Consider the following 18,387-nt stretch of genomic DNA (forward strand, 5'->3'; position numbering starts at 1 on the left):
TTCCCCCCCCCCCCAGTCCACCCTATCCCACCCAGGCTCCAGGAAACCCCCAGCTGGCCTGCCCTCTCTTTTACCACTACCCCATACCACCCTACCCCACCCCAACCCAGCCCCGGGAACCCCCTCTGCCCACCCAGCTGGCCTGCCTCCTTTCCACCCCCCTCCCCACCACACCACACCCTGGCTCTGGGATCCTTCAGCTGGCTCCCTGCCCCCTAGCACAGGCGCTCATTGTAAAGCCTTGCTTCCAGCTGCCGAGGGAATTGGGGACTCCATGTGGCCTCGGGCACGGTCCCTGGACACACTGGCTGATTTAACGGCCAGCATGTGTGTGGGGCTAGCTACTCTGTGCTCCTGGAACAGCCTGGCTGTGGTTGGTGACACGTGCTTGATCCCTTCCATTCTCCTATCCAAAAAATTTAGCAACAGCTCCCCGATTTGTGCATTCATGACACACACACATGCACACACACACACACACACACACACCGCACTATACACAGGGGCCAAGCACAGCCTGGGAACACAGGTTTGGGGAGATTCTGTCCCACAGAGCTTGCTGCTGGGTTCCCATAGCATACCTCTTCTCTGCAGGCAACTCCAAGGCCTTATACCTACCCAGGGATACTGGATGCCCATACCCCCAGCCCAGTGCAAAGTCAACAGAGGCCAGGAGCAAGCAGCCCCCAGGGGATGAGAGGGTGGCAGGCTGATGATGCAGTAGAGTGGGTTAAGCTGTTATCAGCATCCCTGTCAGTGCCAGGTTAAGTCCCAGCTGCTCCACATCCTGCCCAGCTCCCTGGGGATACTTGCTGGGAAAGCCACAGTGCTTGGGCCCCTGCCATCCTTGCAGCAGACCCAGATGGAGTTGCAGGCTCTTAACTTCAGCCCAGCCCAGCCCCCTGGCTGTTGCAGCCTTTTTGGGAAATGAACCAGCAGATGGACCATCTGTCTCTCTGAAGCCAGGAGTTCCTTCTGTTGGTTGCCATGGCAACCAGAGGAGGGCGGAACTTGCTTCAAGCCACCACCCAAGCTGCAACCTGGACTTGACCGTGGAATTCTAGTGGGGGATTGTCTGAGGGCCAGCCAGACACAAACCAGGATCTCCCACCAAGTAAGGGCAGAAGCAACACCCCCTTCAGCTTCTGTGTCAAGGGGAATTTAAACTCCCTTACAATTCTCTTCCTGTCTTTTTTTTTTTTTTTTTTTTTTTTTTTTTTGTCTCTGCTGCTACCTGCTTCACCTCTGTCTTTCTGCTGCATGGGGGAGTGAAGCCTGTGACCACAGTATCCAGGGGTAAATGTCATCTAAATTTCTTTCTGTACATGGCTGACGTGTCCCTTCACTGGTGATTTGTGAATTTAACACCTTCCAGGTCTCCCCTCGTGGGTGCTCTCCCAGGCTCATTTGTAGGAAGCTGACCTGGAAGCAGAGCAGCTGGCTCCTATGGAATGCCAGGTTACAAGCAGAGGCTTAACCTGACTCACTACACTGCCAGTACTCTTGAGAATTTCTTAACCAATGAATTTCTGGGTTTTTTTTCTCTGAAAAGCATCAAGCTATTTGTAGCCCAAATTGGTTGAACAGATTTTTTTTTCTTGACGTAGCTTCTTTTGTTGCTCATTAACTTTTCCTTATGAATTAAAAGCTCATTTTTTTTTCCTCCCCAGCACAGGAGTGCTTTATTTACAATCCGCTGTGTACTACAGCTTGCTGTGGGAACAGACACAAACACCCACTTGGAGACACGGTTTCCTCTAAACCGTGGCATCCTAGCTGAATACTGTCCTCCCCCCCACACACACCACACACACACACACACACACACACACACACACAATGCCGAGCTCCAGGGCAGGGGTGCTCTGGGTGCATGGGACGGGAGCCTTGCAGGAGTTTTGCTTGGGCCTCCTGGACATGCCGGTCGGAGCCCACAAGCTTCCTGAGCCTCATGGTCCCCCTGGTGGCCTGCGGATCTGACCACCACAGCCCTTGCTGCCCATTTGCCTGACTTTAGAAATGTCCTTCCAGGCAGATACATGTGAGGCATCAAGGACTGCCACCCAGCAGGTCACCACAGACACAGGGCACAGCCTGGATTTTCCTGGAATTGATTCAGAGCTGTCTGCTGAACGCATGCTCACTGACAACAGGGGACAGACCCTGCCTCTTCTGCCAGGAAGGGATCCCCCTACTGCCCACCCACATCCCCTAACCCAGCCTTGTCCTTGTCACCATATGCTTTGGACATTTATTTTTAAGATTTCTCTCTTTCTTTGAAAGGCAGCGTTACAGAGAGGGAGGGAGAGAGAGAGACAGACAGACAGAGAGGAGAGACAGAGAGACAGAGAGATCTTCCATCTGCAAGTTCATTCTCCAAACTGTTGCAGTACTCAGGGATGGACCAGGTGGAAACCAGAAGCCTGGGACCCCTGGGTGGCAGGGATCCAAGCCATGAGCTATTTTTGCTGCCTTCCCAGGAGCGTTAGCAGGGAGCACGGCAGCTGGGACCCAAACCAGTGGCCATATGGGATGCTGGAGTGACTGCAGGTGACTTGACTGGCTGCCCCAAAAGGCTAGCCCCACCTCTGGGGGGAATTTTCCATGAAGCATATGGCCCAGGGCTGCCCTTGGCTCCATCCATCAGCTGCTCCCTGGTTCTCCATTAACCACTGGCCTCTAACCCAAGTGCGTGTCCCTACGTTGTCTTTTGGGATACGCTCACCTTGGTATAACAGGGTCATGCCCATGTGGTATGCCTCATCGCTTGCCTGGATTGTTTTAAAACCTGTTGCTCTCGCACACCTGCTAAGTCAAGTTCCAACGCCCCTGGCCGCCAGCCAGCCAGAGCCACCCCAAGCCACCCTCCCACAGTGGGCCAGGCAGGGAGGAGCCCCCTCCTTTATAATCCCTGTCTTTCCTCCCTATTGTCCCCTGTCCCCCAATGACCCCAATGGGGCTGGCTGCTAAATACCCAAGTGCCATTTTTCACCGACCAGCCCAACCGATTCAGAGCAAGGTCCCTCCACACTGAATATTGTTCTCAGATCCTGCATGACCCTCTCACCAGCACCTCCAGGCTGGGCATGACCATTGGGGCTGGATCTAGAGAAAGGAGAGACAGATCAGCTTTGCCACGGGATCTGGGCAAGCCAGAACTGAGCAGTGAAGACACTGGTGCCTTCAAGGGGTTTGGTGCACTGAGTCCCGCCAACGGGTGAGGGGTGTGGATCTCAGCTCCCCCGGATCTGTAAGTGTGTTGCAGGCCCTGGCCCAGCCTTCGCAGCACCCGTTTGCTTCCCTGTGATCAGAAGCAAGTCCTTCTGGGCACGTTTCAGGAGGCTCCAGCCAGGCTCTGCTGTGTGTCACCCAGACTCCCATTTCACAGCCCAGGAAAAGCAAGGCTGGACAAGCGCCCATGGGAAGCTGTTTCGGAACGGGATTCTGCCATCCGACCAGGAGCGCACGGTGATCGGGGTCTCAGGCGGGGACTGCTTGGCAATGGGACCAGCCCGCGGGTGAGACGAGACGAGGGCGTCGCCCCAGCCCCGCGCCGCGGACCGTGGGGGGCTCCGCGGAGTCCGCCCCCGCCGGGTCGCGCGTGGGCGCGGCGGGCGCCCATTGGCTGGCGGGGCGCGCGGGCGGGCGGGGAGCGGCGGCGGCGCGGAGGGCGGGTCACCCCTGCCGCGGCCCGGCCTGCGCCGCTCGCCGCCCCGCCCGCCCCGCCGCCGCCGCCGCCGCCGCCGCACGTCCCCCCCGCCGCGGCCACCATGAGCACGGGCCTGCGGTACAAGAGCAAGCTGGCGACCCCAGGTGAGCCCGCTGTCCGCCGCGCGCCCACACGCGCGCGCGCGCGCCTCTTTGTCCCCCCCGCCCGCCCCTCACCGTGTCTTTCCATCTCTCCCCGCCGGCTGGAACCCGCCCCGGACCCTGATCCCGACCCCGACCCCGACCCGGCTCCACAGACGACAAGCAGGTACGTGCGCGCGCGCCCCACCAGCACTCCCTGCTGTCAACCCATTGTGGCACTGGGGCGACCCCGCCCCCCGCCGGCCGTGCCCCAGCCCCAGCGTCGCGGTCACTGGTCATCGCTGGTCAGCGCCAGGGTGGGCGCCGCGCGCCGAGGATGCTTTTCCAGCCAGCAAGGGACAGTGAGCCCCCTCCCTGCCCAGGGTGGGTGATGGGATGGACGCCCCTACCTTCTGGTCCAGCACCCTGTGTCGCGTCTTAGGCCACGTGCGGGGCAGGGAGGTGGTCCTGAGGGAGGTCAGATTCACAGACGGCGCCGGGGTGTAGGGGCGGGCTCCAGGTCCATTAGTTGGGGGGTGCACCTCTGCTGGGGGGAGCACCTCTGTGTCCCCTGATGTGTGTGTAACCCCTAAGATTCCAGGGTACATTGCTTTGTGACTTGCTGCCTGCTGAGGCCTCCTCATCTGAGTCATCCCGGTGCCCACCCAATGGGTCTGCTGGAGGGGTTGGCTTGCTCTCCCCCCCACCGGGGTGGGTGCTGGCCTTGGGCACCGCCTTGTGCAAATAGAATGATGGGGGGGGGTGTGATGCGAAGCTTTGAGATCTGACAGCAGAGGAAGCAGTGGCTAGCAAGGTGGGTGGGGGGTCTCTGCTGGCCTCTCTGGCTTAAACCCAGCTGGTTTTGAGAGGGGTGGGGGATGAGACTGGCTGGTTGAGGCCGTGGTGAAGCAGCCCCCATCAGAACTAGAATGTGTACACTTGCAAGCCCCCCGCCCCAGAAGTCCCCTTGGAGTTCTGGCCCAAGCTGGGCAGGAACTGTGAGGCAGGTTGGGTGGGGTACCCCTCACCCGGCTGCCTGGCAGGGGACCGCACTCTGCCCCTCAGGCAGGTGTGCCTGGCTCCCCCAGTAGCCTGCGTCAGGCAAGGGGCTGCTTCTCCATCTAACAGTCAGACAAAGCCTGAGAGGAGCTAGGGACTCCCAGGCAGCCAGCTGGGCTATTGTTCAAGGGAGCCAGGGGCACAGTCCAGCCCCTCCCTGAGGCTTCTCCAGGGACTGCGGTGCCTCCTCCTTGGCATAGCCTGGGGGTTTTCAGGATGCCCAGACCCTCCCCTCCCCCCCCCAGCACCAGCCAGCTCCCCCTGCCTCCACCCTGTGTCTGCTGCCCATCCTTCCTTTGCAGTCAGCCAAGGTGGCCAGCCTCACCCCCATGGCCCATCCCCCAGGCCTGGACAGACAGGGCATACAAGTGGGCAGTGCGGGGGAGAGGCCTGGCCCTGGTGGGGTTAAGGGGTGTTTGGATCTGGGGGACACAGGCTAGCTTGGCTGTTATCCCTGTGGGTGCCACTGAGGCCCAGCATCTATCCCAGCTTCATTTCAATCCTGTGAGTTTGAGGGTTGGGGGTGGGGGCTCCGTCTACCCATGTGTCCACCCCCGGCCCCCCCACCTCCTCTCGGGCAGTGGCCTTGTTTGCCGCTTTCGGAGCTGACAGAGATTCTAAGAACGGAGATGCCTCGAGAGTTCCCAGCGGCAGCTGTGGGCACTGCTGCACTGCTTGGCTCAGACAGCCCCTAGGGGTGTTTATGGGGATGGAGGGGTGGGAGGACTCCAGATGTGGGACTTGACCAGGCCCACTGGGTGATGAGAGGAGACTCTTGCCCTCTTCTCTACCAGAGAGCTGTGCTTTACAAGAGGGGAAACTGAGGCAGCTCGCGTACCTCCAGCTCCCATCAGCCAAGCAAGAGCTTGGGGTGCCCAGATTGGCTGCCAGCCTGAGGTGTGGCCAGGGGTGTGCTCCAGGAGGTGCTCCAGTGGCCCCTGAGTCTCCAGCCGCTATGAGCAGGCCAAGGACTATGTGTGTGTGTGTGTGTGTGTGTGTGTGTACTGGACGCTGGCAGGGCGGGCAGAGGACTGGCCAGGGCCAGTGAGAAGGTTTCCTGTGGCCGCTGCTGGGAGTGGCAGCAGCGGGGCCAGGGGATGAAGGAGGCTCTTGTTCCCTGCTGGGGGCTGGCCCTCCCCTGCAGGTGGGAATGGCTGGAGGCCATGGAGTGGGACAGAGAGTGGGACTAGGGGGAGGGGGAGTTGGGCAGAGTAGCCAGGGGCAGCTCTTCTGTTCACCTAACATCCTTCCCAACTTGCTTTCCGGCCCCACGGGCTCGGGCTTGGTGCCACGCCGGGAGGCATGGTTAGGAAGACAGGATGAAGAGAAGGTCCGCTGGGCTCCTGAGGTGGCCTTCCTGGTTTGGGAGTGGCCAGGGGGTTCCTGGAGCCACCACATCAGGGCAAGGGCCCTGTCCTGTGGCTCAGGACCAGAGGGCAAGCTCACAGGTGACCCAGGTGGCTGCAGGGACGTGTGGGCAACTCCAGGTCATCCGTGCGGGGGAGGGGGGCATCTGAGGCCAGCAGGGTAAGTCAGCTAGTGGTGGTCCAGTTTGTATGTAAGAGGGTAATCCCCCTGTCCCTTCCCCCACCGCAAGCGTCACCTTCTGGAGAGAGGGGTGGGCTCTGAACCTTGCCTGGGACTCCAGCATATCTTGGGGGATCGGGGCTTGGGGGACTCCACAGTGGGAAAGAATCTCCCAAACATGCACCCACGCCTGGGTATGTCATCCACATGGAGCGGAGGGGTGCAGCGAGTGCAGCCTGCATGGGGCCCTGGGGGCGCGGCGACACTGCCAGGAGGGTCCACAGGCCGTGTCTGGAGCAGCGCGAGGGTGGGCGGTGGGTACTGAGTGGGGTCGATTCCATGCGGTTGCATGCGTCATTGGAAGTCCTGCGGGCGCCCTCTGGCAGGCAGAAGCCGCGCCGTAGCCTGGGCATTGGAGACGCCCCACCCCATCCGACCCATTGCTGGTCCTCTGGTCCGCGTGGGCGACCCCGCCTCGCCCCGCGCCGTCAGGACACCCTAACACAGAGGCCTCCCTTGGGTGTCTCCTGAGCGGCTCTCGGTGCACGCAGCGCTGTGGCCGCCTGCGCGCGCGCTCCGCGGCGGCTCCGCCCGGTGGCCCCAATTTGCAGAAAACCGTTTCCCAGCGACGGCGGGCGGGGCCCAGCGCCCCGCCGCCCCCCGCCGCCTTCCGCGGAGCCCCGCCTCCAGCGCGCGTGCGGGAGCCGGGCCCGCCCCCAGGCCGACGCAGCTGCCAGCGCGCTCGGGGGTGCAGCGCCCAGGAGAAGGGGGGCGGATGGCGCCGTCGACGGCTCGCTGGACCGGCGACCCCCACGGTGGACGGCCACCCCGCTGCGGCCTTGGCCTCCGTGCCCGCTGAGCGGGGGCGAGAGCAAGGCGTAAGGGACACAGTCCTGGCAGTGAGTCCTTAGCGAGCGCCCGGCTCCTGCTGGCTGGCCTTGAGGTCCACGCGGCCGGGCAGGGAAACCAGGGTGTTGGAGAAGGGGGGAGGTTGTCCATCGCCGCCATGGACTCCCTGGCTGCGCCCCAGGACCGCCTGGTGGAGCAGCTGTTGTCACCGCGGACCCAGGCCCAGCGGCGGCTCAAGGTGCGTGCGTGTGTGGAATGTGGGTCAATGGGTGCACGCTCTGCCCGACCCAGCCCAGAACCCTGAGGACGACTTGGGTCACAACGTGGCAGTGGCTGGCAGGGCCGGGGGGTCTGTTCTGGGGCAGGCGGACGGGTGGGGGAGGTTCCCGGCCATTGGCTATAAATAGCCCCTTTCTACTGCCGTCGCCACCCCCCACACACGCTCGGTTGGATCGTGGCCAGGAGGGGCCACATTTTTTGCGCTGTGGCGGACCTGGACTGTGTCCAGGGTCGGTGAGGGGTGGAGTGGAGTGAAGCGGGGGTCCGAGTCCTAGGGCCTCCCACACAGGAAGGGAGGGTCCTGCCCGTTGGAAGGGACCTCCCGGTGCATCTGAGGAGGTATCCCCCGTGCTGGCCACCCCTCCAATGCACCTGGCCCACCCACATCCCCCTTCCCCCGCAGGACATTGACAAGCAGTATGTGGGCTTTGCCACGCTGCCCAACCAGGTGCACCGCAAGTCGGTAAAGAAGGGCTTTGACTTCACGCTCATGGTGGCCGGTGAGTGGGCAGGGAGAGCCTGGGGCGGGGGCAGGGACAGACACACAGAGCTGACCAGACTCCTCCGCTGTCCCTGTGGGGCAGGTGAGTCCGGCTTGGGCAAGTCCACACTGGTCCACAGCCTTTTCCTGACTGACCTGTACAAGGACCGGAAGCTGCTCAGTGCCGAGGGTGAGTAACCCTTCCCCCTCCCACCCCTCGCCCCAACCCCAAGACAGAGTCCTGTCCCGCTGACCTCTGCCTGGACCTCCCCACCTTCCCGGCCCATGAGTGGGGGGGTGTGGCCCAGCTCTGTGGTCAGGGCTGTGCAAGGAGGGTGACTGAGGCCGCCTCTCCCCCACGCAGAGCGCATCAACCAGACGGTGGAGATCCTGAAACACACGGTGGACATCGAGGAGAAGGGTGTCAAGCTAAAGCTCACCATCGTGGACACGCCGGGCTTCGGCGACGCGGTCAACAACTCCGAGTGGTGAGGGAGGAAGGGCCTGCCCCATCCCCACCCGGGGAGCTGGGTGCCATGGACTCACACCCACCGGGAAGCTGGGCAGCCTGCATTTACACCGTCCTCCTGTTTCCTGTTCCTGCCCCCTTCCCCAGCTGGAAACCCATCACCGACTATGTGGACCAGCAGTTCGAGCAGTACTTCCGGGATGAGAGCGGCCTCAACCGCAAGAACATCCAGGATAACAGGGTGCACTGCTGTCTCTACTTCATCTCTCCGTTTGGGCATGGGTAGGTGCTGGGCCAGGCTGGGCTGAGCAGGGCAGGGCCAGGCTGGGGAGGGCTGTGCCAGTCACCATGCCGTGACCACACAGGCTGCGTCCAGTGGACGTGGGCTTCATGAAGGCCTTGCATGAGAAAGTCAACATCGTGCCACTCATCGCCAAAGCCGACTGCCTCGTGCCCAGCGAGATCCGGAAGCTAAAGGAACGGGTGAGCCAGGCCTCCCCAGGGCGGCAGGCTGGGGCAGGAAGAGGAAACCCCATCCCTGACAGCCACCACTCCTCCACACCTCCCCAGATCCGAGAGGAGATTGACAAATTCGGGATCCACGTGTACCAGTTCCCTGAGTGTGACTCTGATGAGGATGAAGACTTCAAGCAGCAGGACCGAGAACTGAAGGTGGCAGGGCCAAGGCTGGCGGGGGGCAGGGGCTGCCAGCCCTGAGATAGAGAGAGCCCATCTGTCACTTAATTCCCTCTCAGGGTTGAAGAAGTACCAGTGGGATCCCCCCACCGGGTGGCGCTCTAGGGCTGGGTCGCTTACCTGACTGAGCTTTGCCTGCTTCCCATTGGGTCACCTGCACAAGGGGACCAGCCCCATGACCCCAGGGACAGGCATCCGGGCCTCTGCAGCTGCCACTGCTGGGGCTCTGGGAGAAGGGTGGGTGGCCAGCAGGGAATGGCACCAGCTGGCCTGGCACGCCTGTGGGGTCAGCTGAGCTCTTTCTTCCCTTCCCACACCTCCCTAGGAAAGTGCCCCTTTTGCAGTCATTGGCAGTAACACGGTGGTGGAGGCCAAGGGGCAGCGTGTCCGAGGGCGGCTGTACCCCTGGGGCATCGTAGAGGGTGAGTTGGGGTCAGGTCATTGGGAGCCCGGGATGTTAAGGCCCTAACCCCCCCACCCACACCTCCCCACCGTGGCCCTCCTCCAGCCACCTACCACCCACTGCGGCACCCCAGCGTGGTGAGTCCAGCCACCCACCGCCTGCTACGACACCCCAGTGTGGGTGACATCCAGCCACCCACTGCCCACTGTGGCACCCCAGAGTGGGTGACAGCCACCCACTGCCCACTGTGGCACCCCAGCATGCTGAGTCCAGCCACCCACTGCCCACTGTGGCACCCCAGCATGCTGAGTCCAGCCACTCACTGCCCGCTGTGGCACCCCAGCGTGGGTGAGTCCAGCCACCAACTGCCCGTTGCTGCCCCCCAGTGGAGAACCAGGCGCACTGCGACTTCGTGAAGCTGCGCAACATGCTCATCCGCACACACATGCACGACCTCAAGGACGTGACGTGCGACGTGCACTATGAGAACTACCGAGCGCACTGCATCCAGCAGATGACCAGGTGGGCATGCAGCCCCTGGGCCTGGCCCCGGCCAGGGCGCGGGAGATGGGCGCAGCGCAGGCATTCTGCAGCCCACCACGCTGAGCCCCCTGTCCCCGCAGCAAACTGACCCAGGACAGCCGCATGGAGAGTCCGATCCCCATCCTGCCCCTGCCCACCCCCGACGCTGAGACGGAAAAGCTCATTAGGATGAAGGATGAGGAGGTGGGTGGGGACCCAGGGGAGGAGCCAAATGCTGGGGGGAGGAGCCAAGTGCATGGGGGAGGAACCTGGGCCGCATGGGAGGAGCTGGGTGTGGGGGGGCTCAATGGCCATGTGGGGAGAGCTGGAGGGGGGCTCAGTGGCAGGGGAGGGGGCTGGTGCTGGTCTTGACCTCTCCCCTGCCTTCCCCCTCCCTAGCTGAGGCGCATGCAGGAGATGCTACAGAAGATGAAGCAGCAGATGCAGGACCAGTGACCTCGCCCCTCCCCCACGCCGTCTTGGCTCCCACCCCTGAACCCCAGACAGGCCTGGCCTCCCGCCCCAGGATTCGCTGGGATCTAGGTCTGGCCTGGACCCAAGCCCAGAGCGGCCCCTGACCTGACTGTTCCCAACCGGAAGAGGATGCGGAGCCTCTGCCCCCCTCCGTACTGACCCTAATTTATTCTGAGCCCTGGCTTCTCCCAGGCCATTTGTGCTTGCTCCCAAGGGTGCCAGGACATGCCACGGCCCCATTTCTGCCCACTGGCCCCCTCTGGCCCCCATGGAACAGGAGCTGAAGTGGAGGCATCTTCCGACATGCCTACCCCCAAAGGGTTGCTCAATACCTCTGTAGGCTTAAGGGGTGGGTACGCAAGGCAGAGGAGGGGGCCTTGCGCCTCTCGCCCAGGGCTGCGGAGGAGACCTGGGAACTCTCTGGTGCCTGCCCAGGCAGGGTTGCCCCAGGGAGGCCCCAGGTGGGCCCAGTCCTCCCTTCACACTGCCCAGGTGGGCTGGTTCCTCCCTTCCTTCCATCCATGTGCGCTCCGGCAGAGCCCTTAGTGACCCTGTAGGGGTCGGGCTGCTCTCCACCTCACGTGGGCGCTTCTGCCGCACGTGCACTTCTGCTCTGTGCCAGGCCCAACCCTAACTGCACCCAGACTGCGGGCCGTTCACTGTCCCGAGCGCCAGGCCCCCACCCCCGCCCTCCCTCTGGCAACCCTTGGCCCTGGATCTCCCATGTGTACTCCCCCCACCCCACCATCCCGCATGGCCCTCCAGCTCCCCCAGCTCCGTTTTGTTCCGTTGTGAATGCCGTGTCCTGTGCTGGCGACAGGAGAACATGTTGGTGAAGTGGCAGTGGCTCCGTGCTGCGTGCGGCCCTGGGCGGGTGGGGGGACGACGGAAGCACGTGGCGGCGGGCCAGGAGCGATAGCCCCCTATCTGTAGCCACAGTGCCCCGGGAGTGCAGCCCTGGGGTTATTCCTGGCGGCCTCTGTGGTCTGTGCCCCACAGCCGGGCCTCTCTCTCCCAGAGCAAACGGGGCCAACAAGCTCTTCACCATGGGCTCCGGTGAGTCCAGGGGTCTGGTAGAGATGCTCTCCCCAACCCCACTCCCCGCGCGTCCTCCCTGGGACAGACAGACCTGGCTTAGGGGAGCGCTCAGGTGGGAAGGGAGAGAGACTGGAGGCCACCTGGGTGGAGAGGGGACCTGGCAGCAAGGGTGCGCAGTGTGTTCCCAGGTGGAGAGTTTCGCGGACCTAGCGACTCGCCCAGCTCACAGTGGCGCTTCTCTTCCAGGGCCGCGCGGGGCTCTGAGCCTGCTGCTCCTGCTGCTGGCTTCGCCAGCCAGCCGCGCGGCCTGCCCCGCGTCCTGTGCTTGCGCAGGGACATACGTGGATTGCGGGCGCCGTGGGCTGACCTGGGCGACGCTGCCAGCCGTCTTTCCGCCCAACACCACAGAACTGGTGCTGACAGGCAACAACCTGACCATGCTGCCACCGGGGCTTCTGGATGCGCTGCCCGTGCTGCGTACCGTCTACCTGGACGCAAATCCCTGGCGCTGTGACTGCCACCTGGTGCCGCTGCGCGCTTGGCTGGCCGGCCGACCTGAGCGCGCGCCTTACCGTCACCTGCGCTGTGTGGCGCCTGCAGTGCTGCGTGGCCGCCTGCTTGCCTACCTGGCCGAGGACGAGCTGCGAGCCACCTGCACGCTGGGCCACCTCTGCTGGGGGGCCTTGGCGGCACAGATGGTGCTGCTAGGCCTCGGCCTGTTGCACGCGCTGCTGTTGGTGCTACTGCTGTGCCGCCTGCGGAGGCTAAGCGCCCTCCGACGCATCACACCTCAGCAGTCCCTGACAGCCCCGCTGGTGGGTGCGCAGGCTACAGTTGACGCGTCCTGAGAGAGGAGCCGGACACCAGGCCGGGAGCACCGGGGAGGGACCCTGCGCTCAGAGCCCCGCTCTGGCTCACAATTTGCCCCCCTACACGTTGTCCCAAATCCCCGAGGGACGAAACGCCTCGTGCGGCTCCATTTCTGGAGCAGTGGCGCTCAGACCCTGCATATTCTCCCCTCCTGGCCTGCAGAGCTCAATAAACCTTTCTCCTCTGTATTTGTGCCAGAGTCCTGCCACCCTCCCTCCCCCCATGCACACACACGCTCCCTCTGAGGCCTCCAGGAAAGTCCCGGGGGGGGGCGGGAGGGGGGAAGGTGGCTCATAGAGACACATGATTGCAGCCTAACATGCTAGCCAAGTCCCTGTGCGTGGTGGGATGGTGACAGTACAGACTGGGCCTGGGAAGTTTGGGGTGTGGGTTGTGGGAGTCAAGTGGGCAGCAGGGGGGGTGGAAAGTCTCTTCTCCCCAGCATTGGTCATTAGCCCCAACCATAAAGCGTTCTGCCATACCACTTCCCTCCCCGTCTCACCCAGCTGAGGTGCTCACGGTGTGCTGGTAGTTAACCCTGCTCCCACCTCTTCCAACAATCCCTAAAGCTTTAGGGTCCTGGGGTGGCCACCCCCCATGAGGGCCTCTCAAGCCATGACAACCACTGCTGTGCTCGCTGGCTGCTGGGGGTGCCTGGGACAGGACACCCTCCCCTGCCCTTGGGGACCCGGATGAGAGGCCTCAGACCTGTTCCCTCCCCACCCCACCCCATGACAACAACTGACCTGGGTCGGGAGGCTGCCACTGACACGGCCTTTGTGGCCAAGACGGATGGCCCTGGAGCAGGGCTGATGCTATCTCGGGGCCGAGCCAGCTCCTCTTGGGAGGCAGGTGCCCGGCATCCGGCTCATTGTCGACTATGGCCCTCATCCGGCTTTTATCACCGCATCAACTACGATGGCCGCCTTCACACAAATGAGCTGTCCACCTTAGCCTTCCCAGGGTGTGGGGAGGGGGCAGGGTCCCTCGTGGCGGGTCAGAGGTCACGACCAGACAGTTGGACTGGGTCATGAGCTGCTCAAGGAGGAAGCGAAGAGGCCCAGGGGATCCCTGGGCATCCTTGGTGACCTCCAGGGGCTTGGTCTGCATGATCTGAGAGCGCCCAGGCAGGCATGTCCCCCAGTGGCAGTGACATAGGGACCCCCAAAAGCAGCAGGAGAGGGGAAGGGAGCTGGGGTCCTGATGTGAGGGAAGGGCCGCTTGCTCCCTGACAGGTGTGACAGGGACTGGACCCCAGGGGCTGGACCCCAGGAGGTCGCCCTGGGTCGGCCCCTTGCCTGTTTTCCCTCTTTGAGCCCAGCCACAGACCACATTCAGCCGCACCCACCCTGCTGACCCCAAGCTGACCCGCCACGTGCTGACCCTGGGGCCTAGAGGGGAAGTGGATGGTCCCAGCTCAGCGCCCCTGAATGGTGCAGGGGGAGAGCGGGCGGGGAAGAGAACTGTGCTGGCCCTGGCTCTGTCTTCACAGACTGTGCACCTGTCACAGGCCACCTGGTCCCCTCTGCACCCTCAGACCAAGAAGGCAGGGTCTCCTGTGTCCAGCCTCTGACTCAGAACCTCCAGTGCCCAGGCTGGCTGACCCCTGGTCCTTAGCCACCATCATTTAATCTCCTCCTCCTCTGATTCAGGCATGTCTTGGTTCAGACTATGTGCCCCCTCTCTGAGGTCTAGCAGCAGCAGCTGGTGGCTGGGTGTGCAGATCAGGCTACATCTAGGGCCCACGCACAGCTAGCAAGCCGCCGGGTCCTTTGCGGCCCATCTGTGGAACGGGTGCGAGGAAGCCCGAGCTGCAGCGACCCTGTCCTCCGCTGCTGCAGCCAGAGGGCGCGCGCGGTCCGCAGAAGACGCCCGCCACGGGCCAGCCTGCAGAAGCCCAGGCCCCGGGTAGGGGAGCAGGGGGTTCCTTCCCGTGGCTGGCCCGGGCGCCCTGACAGCCCGTCAAGCGGATAGATAAGAGACCTCTTCCGCAGGCTGCAAGGGGAGGTCAGCCCAGGTGCGCCCTCCCTCCGCCTCTGGTGTTTGCTCGGTAAACACTTATTGGGCCCCTGCTGTGTGCACCATGGTGGGGGGAGGAGGAAGAAGAGGAGGAGGGCTGTGCCCTATGTGACAGAGCCAGGAGTGGCCAGGAGTCAGCTTCCCGCAGGCCTGGGAGCTGCTGTGGGGGCACGCCACTGCCCCGCCAGCCCTCCCATAGAGGAGGCCCTGGGGCGATCGGTCGTGGGGGGCTCCGCCCCGGCTGTGTGGGGGAGGGGGCTGCACCCGCTGTCCAGACAGAGCAACAACATTGGCGTGGGTGGCAGGGGCGCCCCCCTGGGGGCCCATAGCTCACCGCGGCGTCTGCGCCCACCCTCGGCGCCGTTTCCTATGCCAGACAGGCGGCTCGTTATAAATCACCAATCCCCACCCACCCACTCACCCACTACCCGGGCGACAGAGACCCAGAGACAGAGGGAGAGAGACCAGGACGGGGAGGTGGGGAAGAGGCGCCTACCACCACCCCCTCCCCAGGCCCATCTGGAAACCAGCTGAGAGACCCCCACCCCCACTCCGGCTGACCACCGCCCCCCCAGCAGGGAGGTGGAGGAGGCAGCGGGGGAGGTGGGCTTTGGCCGTGTGACTCCCGGTGGGAGGACTATAAATCAGCCAGGGGTCTTGGCCAGCCTTGCCACCGCTCCCCACGGCTCCCCACGCCACCCCCAGGCTGAGGGAGGGTCTTCAGGGTCACTGGTTCTGACGACCCAGGCCTGGCCTTGGCGGTGGCCCTCTCTGCTGCCCCCCAGCCCCCTACCTCTTGTTGTCAGCAGCAGTGCAACAGAGCCAGCTGTCTACACCCGCTGCCGTCTATACTGCATGCACACACAGGTTGGCAGTCTTGCCTTGCTTGCTTTCCAAGGACACATGGGCAGGGGCACTCTGACTGGGGTCCTCACTGTCCCTGGCCCCCATCACCATCAGGAGGCCTGGGGAAGGGTGCTCACCTCAGAGCCTTTCCGTGGCTGGAAAACGAGCCAGGGGCAGGGCAGGCTCAGGACTTCCAGGGCAGCTCAGTCTCTCGCCTCCTGGTCCCAGCTGGTACCTCGGCCAGGGAGAGGCACGTGGCAGGTCAGGCCACTGTGCTCAAGGACGCACATGGTGTCCCCCCAGAAATCACCTGTGTGCACATGTGTGTCCATATGTGTGTTGTGTTCGTGTGTTTATGTAAGTTCATGTGTTATGTGTTTGGGTCCCTGACATGATAACCACTGGGCGCTCTCTGGCCTGCCCTGGATCTGGTCACGTGGCCCTTAGAATGAAGTGGACCCCAGAGAAGAGGAGGGAGGGTCGTGGAGTATATGGGGGGTGGAGTCTGTCACGCAAGCATTCATTCTCAATCATTGTTGCTCACTGCAGTTGGCAGCCCTATCCAGAGGCCTCGGCAAGGCCAGTAAGAAAGACACAGCAAGCTGACTCCTCCTCTCTTCAAAACCGTCCCCTTCCTTTGTGTCCCCAAGGCCAAGGAGAGATGGTCCCTGCCTGGACACCCATGACTAGCAGCTCCATCCGTGGCCAGGGATCAGGGGATGGGAAGGGACAATGCTTCCAACAGCCAGGGTTGCACCATTCGACGTGGGAGAATGGAGTGGTCTGAGTGGCAGCTAGAGCCTGGGGACAAGCCAGCAGGAAGCTCAGGGGAGCTGCAGTCCCCCCACCGCCAACAGCTACCTTTCTGCCCGCCCCCCATGGGTTCTTGTGGTCGATCCGGCATGCCAGGCACAGGCACAAAGGAGGCTATGGCCGGGATTAGGTCCCCGCTGTGTGCCACAGCAGCCAGGCCAGGGTCTCCAGAACCCTGGATGACGAGGGAAGTGCTGCCCATATCTGTCCTTCCGGGCGTCCTTACCTTCAGTCTGTTTGGATGTGATGGGTGTTGCTGAGTTTGTGCTTCCTTTTGCTGTGTTTATCTAAAGATGCTCTTCAAGAATTCCAGCCAGCCGCTACAGATGCCAAGGAGGGAAGGGGCTCTGTCTGAGCGGGTCTGGGGGCAGGGCGGGAGCCCGTCACGGCTGCCTGTCCCGGCACGCCCGTCCCTGTACACATCACCCTCCTGGATGAGTGCAGCCTGGGGGCCAGGGGCTGAAAGGAAACCAGCACAGCACCACAGGCTGGGGAGGGCACAGCGGGGTGAGGGGGTACTGGACCCACAGCAATCTCCAGAGTGTCATTCTGGGGCCAGGAGGGGACAGTTTTGGGCACCCCATATGTGGGCACCCGGGTTTGAGCCCAGTCCCGCTTCCCGACAAAAGCACCTTAGCAAGGCAGCAGGTGGCGTTATGTACTCAATACCCTCCACCCTTGTGGGAGACCCAGATGAAGCTGCAGGCTCCTGGCTTTGGCCTGGCTCCACCCTGGACATCACAGCCATCTGGGGAATGAACCAGTGGATGAAAAGATCCCTGTGTAATTCTGACTTTCGAACATAAATATTAGCAAATGAGAAATATGAAAAGCAGGAACAGGGCTGTCTGAGGGGTCCCCGTGGAGGTCCTCCCACTGGATAGCGAGGGACCCAAGCACTGTGGCCACCTTCCACTGCTTTTCCTGTGTGTGTTAGGAGGAAGCTAGATCAGAAGTGGAGCAGCCAGGCAGGATTCAAACTGGCACCCACATGGGATGGCAATGCTGCAGGTGGAGGATTTACCAGCTGTGCCACTGTGCCAGCTCCCCTTTTGTGCGGAGCCATGGTGAAGCCACGATCGTCTTCTCTGAGACATGTGCCAACCCCCCACCTCCGTGGACAAAGACTGTCCCCAGCACCTCTGGTGGCGCAGCGAGGTGGAGACCTGGGTACACATGGTAGGTAGCGTACATGCTGCCCCTTGGACCACCAGCCCTGGCAGCGCGTTCCCCACTGAGGTGGGAGACCTCAGCACCCACTCCACTGACCTCCTGAAGCACCCTGAGGCCTGACCCACTCAGGGCTGTGGCTGTGAGCTCTCCAACCCCTCCCTGCCCAAGTTAGGTTCCCACCCTAGAGTGCTCCCTGCGGTTACCTGTGTCAGAACCTGGGCTGGTGCCCTCCTGGTGGGCAAGATGGACAGAACTGGTGAAGAGACAAGGCCCAGGGATGGCCCATTCTCTTGCCCCTAGTTACTCCACTTCTGATCCAGCTCCCTGCCAATGTGCCTGGGAAAGCAGCAGAGGATGGCCCAAGTGCCAGCCTGCACCTCTGCCGTGTATCCCTGTCCCTTCCCTGGCATGCCAACCGTCTGGGTTGGCGGGAGGCCTGGCCTGCCTGCATTTCTGAGCACATAACACCTGGAGTCTCCTGGTCCTGTTGCCCGGTACCCCTGCATGTTCTGCACCACCTGCCCAAGCGCTGGTCTAATGCCCGCCTTCCCCTGTCCATGCACCCTGTACAGCCAGCGGCCCTGCCCTGCGCTGCCCGCCGCCCGCTGTGTGCACACACACAAGTGTTTTCTCTGCCTCGCGGGCCAGGGTTGTGCTCGTAAATCGCTCAGCTGATGACACATTTATCCCGCCGGCGGCTGGCGGTGTGAATTTATGACTGCACCTCCCTTCCCCAGGGCTGGGGAAGGACGGGGGCTAGGGCACCTCGAAGGCCCCTCTGCAGGCAACGCCGCTATGGCTGGGGGTGGGGTGGGGTGCTCCCCACACCTGGCTGTGCTCACAACCCCCTAGAGTTTTTTCTAGGAGGCTGTGGCTCCGGGCAGCCGGGGACACCCACCCAGCCTGATGTGGTCTACCTGCCTGGGAGGTGGGGGGATTGCTTCAAGGTGCATGTGGAGGGCAGGGCACGGGGGCATGCAGGGTAGCTGGGGGCTGTGCATGAGGGGGCCTCCCCCTGCCTTGCAGAAATGGGGGAACAGATGCCACCAAAGGTTTTAAGGCCCCAGGCCAGCCCAGGGT

At 62.9% G+C, this 18,387-nt stretch overlaps 2 protein-coding genes across 5 annotated transcripts; both read left to right on the forward strand.

The window, feature by feature from the left end:
• The first annotated feature begins 3,675 nt into the window (after nt 1-3,675).
• On the forward strand, nt 3,676-10,670 carry SEPTIN5 (septin 5). 4 transcript variants are annotated; one of them, XM_041003687.1, is made up of 12 exons: nt 3,676-3,813; nt 3,966-3,976; nt 7,907-8,003; nt 8,088-8,174; nt 8,349-8,472; nt 8,601-8,735; nt 8,819-8,936; nt 9,024-9,125; nt 9,475-9,571; nt 9,939-10,074; nt 10,176-10,278; nt 10,474-10,670. In XM_041003687.1, exons 1-12 carry the CDS (start codon nt 3,771-3,773, stop codon nt 10,528-10,530), a joined length of 1,110 nt encoding a protein of 369 aa, XP_040859621.1. In that variant the 5' UTR covers nt 3,676-3,770; the 3' UTR covers nt 10,531-10,670. The 4 variants fall into 4 exon arrangements, with proteins under 4 accessions (XP_040859621.1, XP_040859622.1, XP_040859623.1 ...); XM_041003688.1 differs by lacking the exon at nt 3,966-3,976 and having other exon boundaries at nt 3,771-3,824; XM_041003686.1 differs by lacking the exons at nt 3,676-3,813; nt 3,966-3,976 and adding an exon at nt 7,131-7,462.
• Nucleotides 10,671-10,939: 269 nt separating this feature from the next.
• Nucleotides 10,940-12,644, forward strand: GP1BB (glycoprotein Ib platelet subunit beta). The gene is made up of 2 exons (XM_041003690.1): nt 10,940-11,604; nt 11,833-12,644. Exons 1-2 carry the CDS (start codon nt 11,595-11,597, stop codon nt 12,432-12,434), a joined length of 612 nt encoding a protein of 203 aa, XP_040859624.1. The 5' UTR covers nt 10,940-11,594; the 3' UTR covers nt 12,435-12,644.
• The last annotated feature ends 5,743 nt before the right edge of the window (nt 12,645-18,387 follow it).

Source organism: Ochotona curzoniae, unplaced genomic scaffold (assembly GCF_017591425.1).
Source record: "Ochotona curzoniae isolate NIBS_2020 unplaced genomic scaffold, NIBS_Ocur_1.0 scaffold_274, whole genome shotgun sequence".
Taxonomy (NCBI): domain Eukaryota; kingdom Metazoa; phylum Chordata; class Mammalia; order Lagomorpha; family Ochotonidae; genus Ochotona; species Ochotona curzoniae.

What these genes read in the sequence shown, in the direction of transcription:
- SEPTIN5 (XM_041003686.1), top strand. Translation starts at nt 7,382, where the DNA reads ATGGACTCCCTGGCTGCGCCCCAGGACCGCCTGGTGGAGCAGCTGTTG. An exon ending in GAAGCTGCTCAGTGCCGAGG is followed by an intron (nt 8,175 to 8,348) that starts GTGAGTAACCCT and finishes TCCCCCACGCAG; the next exon opens with AGCGCATCAACCAGACGGTG. An exon ending in CCCCTGGGGCATCGTAGAGG is followed by an intron (nt 9,572 to 9,938) that starts GTGAGTTGGGGT and finishes GCTGCCCCCCAG; the next exon opens with TGGAGAACCAGGCGCACTGC.